General features: G+C 35.1%; 1 protein-coding gene across 5 annotated transcripts in view; it reads left to right on the top strand.

The window, feature by feature from the left end:
* The window catches only part of LOC5566742 (Down syndrome cell adhesion molecule), a 146,303-nt gene that overhangs the window by 77,288 nt on the left and 51,535 nt on the right, over positions 1 to 17,480 (top strand). For 3 of the 5 annotated variants that reach the window (XM_021851197.1, XM_021851198.1, XM_021851199.1), the window contains exon 2: positions 1,235 to 2,000. In XM_021851197.1, coding sequence (XP_021706889.1) covers positions 1,940 to 2,000 — 61 coding nt within the window. In that variant the 5' untranslated portion in view covers positions 1,235 to 1,939. Of the gene's footprint in view, positions 1 to 1,111; positions 2,001 to 17,480 lie in introns of all 5 variants that reach the window. The other 2 variants (XM_021851195.1, XM_021851196.1) reach the window with 1 other exon arrangement.

Below are 17,480 nucleotides of genomic sequence, written 5' to 3' on the forward strand. Positions count from 1 at the left end.
TGGGGCCCAGATAGCCGTAGCGGTAAACGCGCAGCTATTCAGCATGACCAAGCTGAGGGTAGTGGATTCGAATCCCACCGGTCGAGGATCTTTTCGGGTTGGAAATTTTCTCGACTTCCCAGGGCATAGAGTATCTTCGTACCTGCCACACGATATACACATGCAAAAATGGTCAATTGGCATAAAAAGCTCTCAGTTAATAGCTGTGGATGTGCTCATAAGAACACTAAGCTGAGTAGCAGGCTCTGTCCCAGTGGGGACGTAACGCCAGAAAGATTAAGAAGAAGTAAACATGTTGTCACGATGAGAAGGATTCCAATTAATTGGTCAGATGAAGTTAAGTATCTAGGGCTCATGCTAGATAGAAATTAAATTTTCAAAAATCACATAGAAGGCATTCAAACCAAATGTAACAAGTTATTAAAAAAAAGTTATTATTATTTTTGACAAAAATCTTTGGAGTCTTTTGTTGTCACGTTATACATTAAGATAAAGTTAATTGAAAGCGTTTATTTTTCTTATTGACAGGTGAATTTAACTCAACTGCAAGTACTATCAACTGCCACAACAAATTAAATGTAATAAGTTGTAGACAAAATGTTAATTGAATAATTATTTAGTAGAACGAAATAAGGATGATGGTGTTGCCTAACACAATACATGAGTGTTTTGTTTAAAGTTGTACTTGTAAAATAGTTAAAAAAGAAAAAAAAAACAACCCTTCCCTTTGTACATAGTTAGCAATTTAGAAAGAGACCTTAGCTCCACTTCACTTAAATCACATCGATTCAAATCTGCTTTTAAGAGTCTAACACTGTGAATGTTTATAAAAAGGACTTTATACAGTACAAAATATTAGGCATTGGATATTTTTAGCAATCTTTTGTTCGAGATTTCACACAGCAATAAGTATTGAGATTTATCTTCGGAAATACATAATGTTCACTCAACATGGAAAAAATACCTTCCATTGTCACTTCAAAATGGGATGAGTCATGATCAGAAATTTTCTAATGGTTGAACAAGTTACAACAAAAAATACACTACTACCCATAGTCACGACTAGATATTGAGTGGACTTTACGTAATACTGTTATATTTTTTTCTGCAGCACAAAGCACTAGAGCACTTTTCCATAATCATACATCAACTGGGGAACTGCCTTTCTTTTGCCTTCGAGTCAACTACTGCCAGTTGGCTCCGCATGATAAAAGTGAAATATTTATACCAACAGGAAGACAACTTCGGAACGACGACGCTGTGGGTCAATGTGAGAAGAATATATAAGTGAAAAGGGAAACCCCCGATGAAAATACATAGTACAGCATAAGGAAAAAAAGTATAGCACGCAGGTAAAAAGTGAAATGTATGGAAGATATAGAAGAGCCCACAAAAAGTATGACTGTGAATAATCCAACAGTAAACGGGGAAAGCAAAAACTGCCCGTAAGGCTTCCACATCCTCGTTTTTGTCCCGTTCTGGTTCCAGCAGTGCCCAATGTGGAAGCTCATTTGAATTATGAAGTTCGTTCGTGACCATCACCGAAGTCAAACATGATTCCAGTGGGTGTGTGACAATGACGCAAGCATCCTGAAGCTAATCGGTTTGAGTAGAGCACCAATTACGTTTGTCAGTGTTTTTTTTTCGAGCGCTTTCGAAAGCACAATCATAATTAATTGAAAACTGTTTCAATGGAAGAAAAAAACTGCTCTCACGCAGCACAGAGCAAGGAAGTGCAATGAAAATGTATGCATTAAAACGGCACAGTGCAAGTACGTAGTGGGAAGCCTGGATACTCTCCGGGAAATGCAACTATTCAAACAATCGTCGATGTACACAAAATGGTGACTATCCAGCGAGAACGAATCCAACGGCAACGACGAATCGTCAGCAAAACTCACTTCTAACCGGGGACCGTTTGCAGTGCTACTTCACTACTATGAACACGAAGCTGAGACTAATTGCATCGTTGATTAACTTCTTCGTCATTGCAGTGGCAGGTAAGTGGCGCTTGGTCCTTAGGGATCCCGACTAGAGGGACATGACAAATATAGAATATGATATGATAACAGAGTATGAAATGCATATGGGTCATTCTATACTAATTGTCCACAAATATACAATCGTTTTCAATCAAATTTCGATGAAATGATCTTCCACTTGAAATGTGCAAAATGTCAAATTTTTATGCCTAACCGACGGAACAATTTCTTGTAGGGTCGATGTACCAATAGCCGCATAGCTAAGAACAAAAATTCGTATAAAATCGAAAAATAATGCTAGCGTCATTATTTTTACATCATCTGATAGCTTTTTATCTTGGTTTTGTGGGAAAAATATAAAACATACGAAAACTCAAATGTTTATATTTATTATCGCGTGTGCCACTATAGGAATACATGTGCCTATAGTAGCACTATTTCTAATTTCTGTTCCTATAGTAGCACTAGCATCACGGCGTGGGCAAAATACTTATCAAAACCGTATTTTTACAAAACTTTTATATTTTTCCTACAAAGTGTGGATCTTAAGCTTTCGTTTGATGTAAAAAAAGTTATAATTTAATCTATTATTTCGTATAATAAAAAATAGTTTCTCTCAGTAGTGCTACTATAGGAACAATAGGTTTACTATAGGCGCAAGGGAGCTCAAATTTTAAGCAAAAATATTTTTTTGCGATCATTTTTTGAGCAAAATCAAGATGTAAATCAATGGTACTTAGATAAATAGGTCCTGACCTTCATGTCAAAAAATGTTTTGAAAAGATTTATAGCAAAACGGCCGTGAAAAGTCACTAGTGCGACTATAGGGGACTGTCCACTAAGGGAACACCGACCCTAGTTGCAAATTTGTCAAAAAACCCCATGATTTTACTAACATTCTTCAATATAAATCTTAGCAACTAATAGAAACAAAGCAAAATTATCTGTGGCACAAGCAAATTGCTCAGGAAATCTAGCAAAAAATATGTTTAGGATACAGTGCTGCCAAATATTCTTATTTTTAAATTGAAAACATCAAATCGATTTATCAACCGATGAGTATATTTAGATTCCAAAAAAAAAAAAAATCTATCGTGTTTGTTAGACATTTTATAGCCGAAAACATCTTAATTCCTGAGGTGTTCCAAGACCATCTCCAGAAATTTAGATTGCGATATTTTTCATATGAAATCCCGACTAATTGCAGATTTCGGTGAAAAAGTTTATTGTTTAATGAAACATTAGGGTACTGTGGGCTGATACAGAATTGAACAGAAAATAGACATTTAAAAAAGGTTACAACAGTGTTGCCAGACCATTATTTTTTCGACCATTAATTGTTCGATTTTTAATATTTTTTCAATCCTTATTATTTAATTGAATTATTTGTGCACAGTTCTCAGCAAAAAAAAAACTGGAAACATTCACCTACCCCAGGCAATCTGTATCCCAAAGGGGATTGGGCTCTATGGATCTCATTCGTCGGTTTGTATTCTCCTCAAAAGTCTACTGGATGAGCTACTCAGTTGTGGTGGTTCATGTACCGTCTCATTATACCAAAGACAAAATAAAGACCTCCCTGTCCCTTGCAGTTGCCCAAAATTTTATGGCTCATAAGGTAATCTAGAATGCCGTGAAAAGTGTACTGCGATCTGTCAAACTTGGGTACCTTTTGCAGTAGCGAGGGGCCAAATACAGTACTAGAAGTGGTACTCAATCTGAGCCCGAGTGGGACGGACCTGATTATACTGCAGGGTCCAAGAATCACCAAAATCACGCATGTACTAAAACCGCTGACGCTTTTCTCAACTTTCAAAAATGTCAAAGCTGACGCATCTGATGCGTGCTGATCTTCCTTTTGAGTGTAGTTGTGTGAACCAAGATTTCTCGAACGGAGGTTCAGCAATCTAAGCAGTCAGTGGGTGCGTAGTGAAGTAGGCTACTGGGGGGAAGGAATTGACAGCTGGCGAGCTGACTAGCTGGCGAGTATGTTTGCATCTGGGGGGTGCGGACTCGAACATTAAGGATGTTCAAATTCTACACAATCTGTTCCACGAGTGCTAACCGTCTGTTGTTTGTTTGTCTGGCTGGAAATCACAAATGTGCACTTGAATTACTTCACACAAAGCGTCATCAGTTCAATGCGGGCAATTAACCTAATAAATTGCCTTAATGAGAAAGTTTCTAGCTGTATGTTAGAAAGAAGCTTATTGTTGAACAGTTGTAAAAGACTAATGCATAATTTGGAACAAACACGTCTTCTCTTTAAAAAATTGCGGTCCTTATGTTACATAATTTATTTAACTTTCTTATCGTGACGAAATCTTTATTGAACATTTCTAGGCACACTCAGATCTTTTTTGCGAAAATTTCAGCTGCTTGTTGGTTTGTAATTCGCATCCCCCAGGTATGCATGTTCTTCTTCTTCTTGGCATTAACGTCCTCACTGGTACAGAGCCTGCTTCTCAGCTAAGTGTTCCTATGAGCACTTTCACAGTTATTAACTGAGAGCTTTGTTAGCCAAAGTTGCCCTTTTCGCATTCGTATATCGTGTGGCAGATACGATGATACTCTATGCCCAGGGAAGCCAAAGAAATTTCCATTACGAAAAGATCCTGGACCGATCGGAAATCGAACCCAGACACCTTCAGCATGACTTTGCTTTGAAGCCGCAGACTCTAACCACTCAGCTAAGGAAGGCCCCGACTAAGATATGCATGTATCAGATCGGATTCTATGGGATTGTTAGGGATTGTTCACAACAGAAAAAGAATATTACATGTGAAGTGAAGATTTTCTCCCGCATTTCTGAGTGAAATTTACTTTCTGTGTTCGTTTGTGAAAATATGTATCTTTTGAGCTCAAAATTATTTTAAAGGAAGTATTTCGAAGCTTTCAATTTGGATAATGCCCTCACAGAATCGATAATTGAATTAAACGAACAAATCTATATGGCTAGTGAAACATGTCTAGAAGTACTTCGAACGTGACTGGCAAAATAAGACTGTTGCGGTTATTGGCGATTTTGGTCGTGAAATATTATTTAAATACAGCCTGTTAAAAGAAATTTATCCAATAATTAGTGTTTCAAACCAACCAAAACATTTAGCCGGATGGATGTTTGTGTGACATGGCTTTTTCTAGCATCCTCTAACGAAAACAAACTCGCCAGCTGTCACTGGGGTTTTCAACCTGGCGGATGCAGTATTCTGACAGATTGGACTACCTTTCATTTAGATACCTTGGTTATTAAGGCACTATGAAGGAAACTATGGAGGATCTCCAAAAGAATTCCTTGAAGAGCTCCAAGGAATTTCGGAAGGAAATCCGAGAAACTTCTGGAGGAACATTGATTGAATTCCTGGAGAATCTATGGAGAAAATCCGAAGGAATTCTCGGTGGAGCTCCGAAGGAATTCCCAGGAAAAATGCTGAAAGAATTCCTGAAGAAACTCCGGAGGAAATTTTAGAAGAACTCTGATGGCATTCCTGAAGAAACTCTGGAGAAATTGCAGAAGAAACTCAGGAAAAATTGCTGGAGCAATTGCGAAGGACTTCCAAAAGGAACTATGATGGAAATCCTAAGTAATTCCTGGTGGAGCTCTGGAGGAACTTCGGCTAAAATGCGGAATAAAATCCAGAATATTTTCTGAAAGAACACTGGAAGAATTTTTGGAGGAACTCAGAAGAAATTTTTGAAGGAACTCGAGAGGAATTACCGGTGAAGCTCCGTAGGAATTCCCGGAGGAACTATGAAGGAACTTCTGGCCGAATTATTTAAGGTACTCTGGATAAATTCCTAGAGAAACTCCAAAGGAGTTCCTGGAAGTACTCTGGAGCAATTCCTGGAGGAACTTTGGAGGCGTTTCTGGAGAAACCTCGGATGCATTTCTGGAGGAACTTCGGGGTAATTGCTTGAGGAACTCTGGATAACTCCTGGAGAGACTATGGAGAAAACTTGAAGGAATTCCCGAAGGAGCTCCGGAGGAATCACTGTATTAAATCTAGAGGAATCACTAAACGAGCTCCAGAGGAATTTATGGTAGAACTCTGGAAGAATTTCCGGTGGAAATCCGGAGGATGTTTTAAGGAATCGCTAGATAAAATCGAGAGAAATTTGTTGAAAGAAAACCGGAAGAATTTCTGGAAGTTATTAGTAATTATCCTGGAGAAGCTCCGGAGGAATCACACGAGGAATTCACGAAGAATTTCCAGAGGAAGTTTAGAGACAATCATGGATAAATTCTTGAAAAATTTCTAAGGAGCTCTGGAAGAAATCTCGGTGGAATTGTTGGAAATTTTTCGAAGTAACACCAGAAGAATTCCTGATAGAATCCCGAAAGACTTCCGAAGAATTACTACTGAAACTCTGAAAAATTCCTACATAAATTCCAAGAAATATGCAGGATGAAGTATGCAGGACATCCAAAAGAATTCCCGGTAGAACTAAAACAAAATCCCAGAGTAAATCTGAATTCCCGGATCTCCGAAGAAATTCCATGAAGAACTCCAAATCAATCCCACAAAAAGCTTTGACAAACTTCTCAAAAAAAAAAACTCTACAAGAATTCCTGCAGGGCCTCCGATGGAATTGCTGGAAGAGCAGCTGAATATTTTTTAGAGAAACACCGAAAAAATTTCTGAAGGAATAATAAAGGAAATCCCGGAGCAACTCTGGAGAAAATCTTTGAGAATCTCGGTAGAATTCCTGAAGATTCCTGTAGAAAGAATTAGTTGAGGAATCTTAGGAAGTTTTCCCGTAAAAATTCGTGGCGGTATTCTTAAACATATTCCTGCAGAAATTTCAAATGGATTCTCCGGAGAAATATTCTCTAAATTCCTCGAAAAATGTGCGCAGGTTTTCAAGAGAGATGTTGGTAATTGCTCCAGTAATTTTGTCAGTGATATTTTCAAGCATTCTTCCATGCATTTCTTCAAGAAATGTTTCCGTAATACCTTCATTAATTCACTCCTAAATCGTTGCTGAGATTTATGCAGTGATTTTTCGAAGACATTTTCCAAATATATATGCATGAATTCTTACTTTTAAGGAGGACTTGTATGGGTTTTGGAAATTTACTTAGGAATACTTATTTTCTCCAAGTGGAAAAATTGTTTCAGTGTTTTCTGCCAACATCTCTAATGTTTTTGTTATGAATTCCTTCAGGGGATTCTAGCAGCAATCACCAATGTACATTCAAAAAATTCTACAGGGAAATTCCTCTAGAAAAATCTACCTGAAATTCTCCATTAATTCATACTGCATGATCCCCTTCAGTACACCGTACTGTACATAAAAATCCCTACGTCATGCTTGAAATAAGAAGAGAGGATTCCTCTTCAAAGCGTGATGTAGTTAATGGGTGAGCCCCAAAATAAATTTTAAAGAAAATCTGTGTAGAAGTCTAGGGGGATCCTAGCAGTATTCCGGAAATAATTTTTGGAGGAACTACAGAAGGCAGCATGGACTGTTTGGTGTTACCACAAATTTGAAAAGATGGTGAGGAATTACTTGCATTGTGAGAGTGAAAGGAATATTCTATTCCTGCTTCGTGACGCTCTGCACCTAGTATCACTGAATCACAAAAACGAATTCAGAGAAATTAAATCAAAATCAAGTCAAATAATTCAAAGTATGTGCTTTATAAGCGAACTTTGTCGAAGAATATTTTTTATGGTATGTAGTTTCAAAATAGTGTTAGTTCACAATCAAAACAAACAAACAGCTATTTGGTATTTCAAAATGGCGGAACGGGAAATCAGATACATTGGAGTACCTCCCTTCTAAATATCTTGACTGGTCTAATAGGCTAAAAAAACCTTGGAGAGATTTAAAGTTTTAAAATATTTAAAGTTTAAAAATAGGAGAAAAATATATCTGACAAACGAATTCCTTCAATAGTACCGAACATCATTTTCCCTATGTCTAACAGTTTCGAAGATATAAATTGAAGAATTTAAGCAAAATCATAGGTATCCGTTAAATTTGCCAACACGTGATCGAATGGGTCGAGAGGTGGTACGGTTGACATTAAAATTTGGCTTTTTGCATGTTTCAAGTCAATGAACATGTTGGTTGCAATCGATGACGCTCGATTACGATTACACGTGCAGTGGACGATTGATATGGAATGACTTATATCTTACTGTGATATAATTATGTTAAAGACTGTTACCACAGAATATATCAAAACAAAAATGTAACATACTGGGTGGTATGAAAAAAAGCGTTGAACTTTACTACATGTAGCATCTACTCAAAAACAAAATCCACAAAGATTACTACAAATTTGGTATAACTAAAAAGCCTTTCGAACATGCAGTACGTACTGCTTTCGAACATGAGCTTTCACTAAATACGGGTAGCAGTGATTGATGCTACACGTTAACAAACATCCATTCAGAGTGCAGAGTGATTCTGCACGTAAAGAAAAATCCATTCAGAGTGACGCTTTAAATCAATACAGTATGGCCCATAAAAAAATGCGAAAATTGTTTGAACGTATCCACAAGCGTTATTTTCATAGTTTTTGCTAGTAAATGTAATTTCTGATTATTGCAGTATATTCTGACATAACTTCGCTGTCTCCTAATGGATGTTATTTATTACAATTTGCTGATGATAATGTTATTTCAATCAGTGGCAAAAACAGAGAGATCATAAGACATTTTATGCAATGTGCTTTAGATAATATTGATATGTGGGCTCATGAAAATGGTTTTTCTTTCTCAGTTCAAAAAACGAAATATATTGTTTTCTCAAGAAAACATTCTTCTACAATTATAAATTTATATCTTAATGTCCTTGAAATTGAAAAAGTTGATATATACAAATATCTTGGCATATGGTTTGATTATAAATTAAATTGAAACACTCACATTACATTCATCCAAAAAGTTTGTGCCAAAAGAATTAATTTTCTTCGTACAATTACAGGTACTTGGTGGGGAGCGAATCCTTCTGATTTAATAACACTTTATAAAACGACTATTCGTTCAGTTATGGAATATGGTTGTTTTTCATTTGGTAGTGCTGTACAAACATATTTTGTCAAACTTGAAAAAATACAACTTCGTTGCTTGAGAATTTGTTTAAAGTTTATGAATTCAACACATACTCAATCAATTGAAGTTCTTGCCGGAGTAGTGCCACTTAAGATTCGCTTTCAAGAATTAAATTGCAAATTTGTGATGAATTGTTTCTCAAACAATCATCCTATTATCAATATTTTGAAATCGTTATTTGAAATTAATCTTTCGAGCAGAATATTAGATTCCTTCATTCATTGCTCTAACGAACAAATTGAAACAATTACTTTAAATGCTTTTTATAATTCAAAAATTACAATTCACTCATACCAACCTATCATTGACTTCACCTTGTTGCATGAATTGAAACAAGTTCCAAAAATTCAACATACTCATTTTGCGAATTTTTTATTTGAGCGTAAATTTATTGAAGTCACACCTGCGCAAATTTATTATACGGATGGTTCTTTGATTCAAGATGTTGCGGGATTTGGTGTATACAATTTATTGTCGGGTCATTTTTTCGGCAGAACTGGTTGCTCTATATTTTGCGTGCAACTTGATCAAAGATTGTACACCAAATATTTATTTCATTTGTTCATTTGGATACGATAAATTTCAATTTTAAAACTCATCATATTATATTTATGATGAAAACATTATTATTTGATCTTAGTTCTAAGGGATTTATTATTAAATTTGTATGGGTTCCTGCTCATTGTAAGATTTATGGAAATGAACAGGCGGATTCATTAGCTAAATTTGGCGTTCATCGGGGAATAATCTACAATCGTCACATATTACCATTTGAATATTATCCAAAACTGAAAGTAAAATTTCTTTTGGATTGGCAAATTTGTTGGAACTCTAGCGATAAAGGGCGATGGTGTCATTCTATTTGCCCAAAAGTTAGTAATTATCCATGGTTCAAAAATATATCAGCAAGTAGAAATTTCATTTGCTCTTTTTCAAGGTTGATGTCAAATCATTATATTTGCAACAGCCATTTGTATCGAATCAACATCAAAGATTCTAATCTATGCGATTGTGGAGAATCTTATGAGGATATTGATCATATTGTATTTTAATGTCGCATATTCATTTTACCGAGAAAAAATTAATCAACAGCATAGAAAATTTGAATCATCCTATTCCCATATCTGTTCGTGACATTTTTTTTTTATTTATTTATTTATTTATTGGAGTAGGGAAAAGCCCCTAGGAGTGGCGTTCCTTTCGAAGCACTTCTCCTAGAGGCATAAAACCTTCTCTTCTTTTCATCAAAACATTACAATAAACATGCACTTCCAGTGAGAAATAATTCTCTTTGAAGGGAGTGCGGTAAATCTAATTCAATTAATTAACTTCCTGAATTAATAATTACTAATTTACACGGCTACAAATAATTTGAATTCAAAAAATAACAATTCGAGCAACCAGAAAAACACATGGCGAGGATTGATGATCAGCGGTGATATCTGCAGGAAAGGTCTTCTGGCGATTCTTCCTAACCGAGCAACCAGGCGCAGATGTTGACGAAACAGCTGAGTACTGTTGAAGTAGCGTGGGGACAGTATGTTCAGGGTCATCGGTAGCGTAAAGATGCAGGACAAACTAGTTTCCGTTGTAGAGTGATGGAGCTGGAAAAGTAGCTGGCGATTCTTCCTGACCGAGAAACCAGGCGCAGGCGTTGACGGATTAGCAGAGTGTGGTTGGCGTTGAAAAGTGGAGGAGCTGGAACCATTTACGAGCAAATTTAACGAGCGTAGCATCACTGGCTTCGGCCAGACATATACCAGTCTTCATTACCTGGAAAAGTAACTGGCGATTCTACCTGACCGAGAAACCAGGCGCAGGCGTTGACGGAACAGCGGACATAATTGGTACTAAATGCTATCCCGTATTGAAAATTTTATTTGAGTTTCTAAAAGAGATCTCATATTTTGTTTGATACTTGTTGTTGTTTTTTATACATTTATTTTCAGATGTCAAGAATGATTCGATTCTGATGGACCCTCTCCCTCACCGACTTTTGATGATACTCTTCACTTAATATCGGATTGATGTTCATATTCTACGATTATTATCCCTACTGTTATGGTCTGTTGCCGTGTGAGCCTCTAGTTTTAAGTTTGATTTGTAACGTTTCTTGAAAAGATAAAGAGGTTTTGTGCCTCTTTGAGAAAGATTTCAAAAAAGAAATCACTCAAAGGGGTTTTTCCCTCTTTCAAAATTTTATGTTAAAATAAATAAATAAATAAATAACTTCGCTGTCCAGGACGATTTTTGTCATATTTTTCTTATTGTCCTAAATAATAAGAAGCTCAAAGGTTTTGTCCGCCCAATGCAAGAAACAGCGTCTGATTGTCGTATACTCTGGTGATAAACTTTCCACCTTCAAAAATCACACTTTATTGTTGAAAATTCTAATTTGTTTGGTATCAGAGGATGGAGGACTTCTAAGAGAACGTGTTTTCCATGATCACAATAAAATAGTTTGCCAGGGTCATAGTTTTGAGAGCATTTGCGTCTTATAGGTTTGATATGCCTATATTTTTTTCCGTTAAAGTTGAATAAAAACTAAATACGGAGGCATATAATGGATTTTTGAGGATGACATTTGTTCCTTCGGTTAGAGACAACTTATATCAATACTAGCTCATTGGTTTTGGAGCAAATCGGAGCCGCTTATCACACTTATATGAACGTTCAATCAAAGCTCTCCAAAATGAGCCATTTTTCCGAAAAAATGTTTAAGTCTCCAATGACCCAGGTATGAATCAATTCTATCATTTGATATGGGCGTATGCTGGAGACAAGGTCTGTGAAGAAGCTGACATCGTCGTTGATGTTTTAGAAGCTTTCATCACACAGATATTGAACTTGATGTCCGCATGATAAAATTTGATGGTATGCTTCCAATTCCTATCTGGTAGGGTAAAAGTAACAGATAAAAATCATGTCCAAAATGAAAAACTGAGTCTAATTTGATTATACAATACACGTAATGAATAATATATATGCTTCATTCACATTTTCTATGAAAAAACTGTCATAAAATATGATATGACGATTTTCGCATTTTTTTATGGGGCATACTGTACAATCATGCATCAGAAGGAAATGCATGGAATCTAATCGATTACGCGACAATTTGCACAAATTTATGAAGGTGCTGTAATTTGACAAGATTTGTAGTGAAATATTGCGATTAGTCTGGTATTCTCTTTATGTTTTTGATTTCATTATGGTGGTGTATCAATGAATTTGCTGCGTGAGTTTCGGTCTTCGCCAACGCCAGTGTTTGACGAATTTTTGAATTTTAGCTTAAAATACATGAAGAGATCTTGGGATTACAGCTATCAAACCAGAAACCAAATATTTCCTAGCACCAGTACTGAAATTCTTGTGAAATTGCGTTAGAATTTTTATGCTCCCCGTTTGTTTTCTTAACAGCATGTTGAATTCCGGAAATGCCAACTGATTCTGTGATATTCTCGTTATTTAGGTGGGGCTCCTGATACTATCCTTGGAATTTATAGAATGTAGAGATTGTTCTGGGAATTGTAGTGACTCCGATGGTAGTCGTTAGAGCTCAATAAAAATCTACCCTAAAACACCAGGGTTTCCTTTGAAATTACATATTGAAATTCTTATCGATTTCTTAAAAAAATCCATTTGAATCTAGAAAATATTTACCGACATTCAAAAGGTTTATATTAAAGCTTTGCTTTGAAATTCCAACGGAACTGGAGATCAACAAAATCTTTAAGGTTTTTACAATAACTCCAACGATTGATTTCAGAATTCCAAATATTCACACAATAATTCACAGGAATCGCTCCGAAATGTCATGGATTCTTACAGATATATCGTCTCAAAGATACCCACAGAATTTCAAGAAATTAATAATCATTATCCCATTTCCACCCAAATCCTAGAGTTTTTACCATACTTCTAATATTTCCGCACTACTCCTAGAATGGCTTTTAAATTCTAGAATTATCATTAAAAACCGACATGCCTATCGGAATCCCAAAGTTCCTACAGGAATTCCAAACGAAATCTGAGAACCTGAGATGTCAGACTTCATATGTTAAATTCATAATTACTTTATAAATAACTGTATTCCTAGAAAATAACATAATTATCGTAATGCCAGAGTTCACACACATATTACAAGTTGCTACGGCCGGTAATCTTACCGGAATCTTAGAATTGGCAGGGCGAATGTTTTCGTAACCTCAGAATTCCTAAGCAAAACTCAAAATACCTTCAAAATATCAAAACTCATATCGTTTTCTCATGATTTTCGCTCAAAAGTAAATTATTCCTTCCAACTCCGCAATCTCAAAGCTTGTTGCAACTCTAAAGCTAACTACCAGTAGCTTTGTAGTAAATGGTACCTTTATTCATAGCAACGCGTTGTTTGTAGTATGTTCGAAAGGTGTAGAAAGGAAAATGACACTAACATGTTCCACTCGTGTTCCACATGTAGCGTACCTGAATGTAGTAAACTCAACCGTACTACACTTTATTCATAATGCCCACTGTGTTATATTCCTTAAAAATATTTGTTTTTTGTTTTATGGAAATATTATACAAATATCTTTACATTTTATCAATTAATAGTATTCCAATACTTTCATTTTATTCCGATCTTCTACTTATTTAAAAATGTGTTGTTTCTTCAATCTAGTTCACTTTAATCAATTTAAGTTTGAGATTTACAAAGCAAAATATGTAGTATTGTGTGTCTTTGATCACCATTCTTCTTGATTTTTATCTGGAAAGAATGGATGAAAGGTCTCTTGGATTAATCAAACAATCCAAGTGTTATAAAATGTTATGATCATGATTTTCGTATTGACATATTGCAAGTAATTAAAAATATACGTGTTGCGACATAATCCTAATTTTAAATTGTTTGTTTTGTTAGAATTTTCATATAATTGATCAAAAAGTTCGTAACTGAATGAGTATAACCGTATATTATGCAATAATATAACTTTATATAAAAAAAAATCTGGATTGTTTGTTATTATTTATGTTCCAATTTTCAATGCCTTTTAGTTATGGATTTAATTATTTCAACAATATCCTGCTTCTAACAACCTATGTTCGATAAAATATGAATATCACAATATTATTGATAATAAAATAAGCTAAAACATTTTGTCATGCACCCATAGTCGGGAAGGGATGCCAATGGAAAATGGAAAACGCTCGACGGCTCTGCGGTTAGATTGCAATTCATCAACTGGGGCTTAATGATGGTTCCGTTGCATATCCCCGGAATGGTAACGGAAAACAAGCTACATTATTAATATTCCATGCTGGGGATCTGCCACTTGTCAAGTTTGCAGCAGCAAAACATCTCCTCTAATTGGAACAATGTTTGTGCAGTGCCAACAGCTCAGGCACAACGTCAGCTGGCTGCTAGTAATGGGACCGATTAATAATTATGTAGGAAGAATTTGTGCACAATTAAGAGCTATTTTTTTAACCTCGTTAACATTGAAAATTTTGAAGATTTTTTTTGTGTTGTGTGTCGTAGGGAGATGGATCCTATTCTTGGCACTTTTGATTCAATTCGGCAGTTTTTATTTAAGCTAATGAGTTCAAATTTGGCCATAATATGCAGTAACATTGGGCCTTACCTAAGCCGAGTGGTTAGAGTCCGCGGCTACAAAGCAAAGCCATGCAGAAGGTGTCTGGGTTCGATTCCCGGTTGGTCCAGGATCTTTTCGTAATGGAAATTTTCTTGACTTACCTGGGCATAAAGTCTAATGGTACCTGCCACACGATGTAAGGGAAGGGGTGGTAAAAAGAACACCTTAAGGATATTACTTTGTTTCTGATAGAAAAACGAGGAATTTGTATTGTTCTATCGCACAACATCAGGATAGGGATGTTATCTATAGCAGCGACACGAATTCAGACTGAAATATCAAAATTTTCACATACTCTTGTTGCTAGCAAAAAACGATTCTAATGTAAAATGAACATCATGCAAAAAACATGGGCAAAACCAATTTTTTTTTCGAAAATTTGTATTGCTTTTCAGAAAATATATCCATTAATGATTGTAACCCTTTGCAAAGAAAGCTCTCAGTTACTAACTGTGGAAGTGCTAACAAGAACTCTAAGCTGAGAGGCAGGCTCTGTCCTAGTGAGGACGTAATTCCAAGAAGAAGAAGAAGAAGAAGAAGAAGAAGAAGAAGAAGAAGAAGAAGATCTATCAAAAGTCGCCAAAGACAAAAAGCACATAATACACTGTGTAAAATGTATAATGCGAAATGATTCAGGTTGAGACTGAAATAGGGCAGCCAATTTCTTGAAGATACATAAGGTCACCTGCACTATTGCTCCGGAATTACAGGAAGGGCACAATTCTGTGGAGGGCGCCCAGGTACTCCACAGGCTTTATTTAGACACCTATTTGCATTCATTACTAGTCACGGAACAGGCAGCCGGTAGTGTTAATTCTTAGCCAATTGGAAAAAACGATACCGAAACTACGCAGCCATCTAGGCTGATCGATAAAAGAAAGATTATTTGATGTTTCTTGGAGGTACAGTGGCCCAATTTCATATTCGTACAGGATACTGTTTCCACATCAAGTTAGTAAAAAACTATTAAATGAAGTATTGAGCTACAAATACTTTATCCACATTGAAGGTAATAGGTGTCATCTATTGTTTGCCAATAACAAAATGTTTCCATTTACATTCATCTTTGGATTATTAGAAAAGTATTGAATTGATGTCTAAAATTCACCCAATTCCATATTCGTACACCTACCAAAATTCAAACGCACAACGTTCAAAACTAAATTTAGAAGCTCTATTTGATTACTGAAGTGCTTTATTATGATGTTCAGATGTAGTGAAATACATTTGGACAATTTATTAGTGGACATATATAAAATTTAGGTAAAATTATGAGAAATGCCAGTTTTCCAATGATTTTTGCTATAAAATCCAATAATTCGAACAATTACGTTTATTTTTGTCATTGGATCCAATCTATAGATTGTACTCGTAAGCTCTGATAGAAATTTAGTTGAAATATATACACTTTACAGAAATCATAAGCAGTTATTATTCCTTTTGAGTTCAGAAAATTGTTGTGCCATAAGTCCAAAACTCTTCTAAAATTATATTTTTAATCAATGTAAACCAAATTTTCATTCTAAACAACAGGTAAATGTTAATTTCAAATTTGTCTGTAAAAATAATTTGAACTACGAACTTCGTTTTACAATAAAGTACCCTAAACTACGCTGTACATACCTCCACATAATTGATGTCATCGTAATATTCAATAATCTTTGAAATAATATTTAAATTATATTCAAAATAGCACCCTATTTTGCAATTTATTGATTTTATAAGAAAAATACAAAATAACTTGAATGAGCAGAAAGCATTGATACACTATTTAATATATTATATCCTGTTGTTTTCATCATTTTAAAAACACGTTTGTGTTGCGGTTATGGCAATAATATTTATTCTTTAAATCTCTATAATCATATTTGGTAGTAAAATGTAAATTAAAAATGATAATTACGCTATGTTTTGATAGGAACATTAACTATGGATTGTGTATATACATTTAGGATCCAAACATAAAGAAATTGACTAAAATTTTTGGTTTTGGATTTGTTATAAATATTATATTACCTAAGATTCAAAAGTATAAGTTGTCGATATCCACTCTTAGCTACTATTATAATTTGTTGAAACTTGTGCAATATTCGCAATTATCATTCTTAAGGAAGTGATGATGAAAAAAATGCAATTTATTGTTCGACTTACCGAATATTTTAGCAAAAAACATGGGAAAACTGGTATTTTTCTTAAATTTACTTAAGTTTCATATATCCGTTTATAAATTTTCCAAATGTTTTCTACTGCATCTGAACAATACAACGAAGAGCTTAAGTAGTCATCTAGTCCATTAAAAATTAGTTTTGAATGCTGTATATTTCTTTTTTGTTAGGTGTACGAATATGGAATTGGGTCAATTATAGACACAATCTCAATACTTTTCCATTATTCCAAAGATTTAAGCAAATGAATACAGTTTGTCATTGCCAAACAATAGATGACACCTATAACCTTCATTATTGATAAAGTATATCGAAGTCCATGCACCATTTAATAGTTTTATACCAACTTGATATGAAAACAGTGCCCCGTACGAAAATGAAATTGAGCCACTGTACAACTGTTATGTTGATGTTTGAGGTTATGGCTTTCAGTCTTCAATAAAACTCAAAAACGGATTTTTGCTTACATCCGATGTTTCGGACACATGTATTGTGCCTTTTTCAAGGATTAGCTGTGTTCCGTTTTATCGATAAAAAGAAAGACATAACCTAAACGATAATTTGATGATCCACTCCTAACGTGACCGAGGAGCCAGCAACCTACTACTTAGCGTTAGTAAATTATGTGTTCTG

The sequence above is a fragment of the Aedes aegypti genome, chromosome 3, assembly GCF_002204515.2.
Source record: "Aedes aegypti strain LVP_AGWG chromosome 3, AaegL5.0 Primary Assembly, whole genome shotgun sequence".
Classification (NCBI taxonomy): Eukaryota; Metazoa; Arthropoda; class Insecta; order Diptera; family Culicidae; genus Aedes; species Aedes aegypti.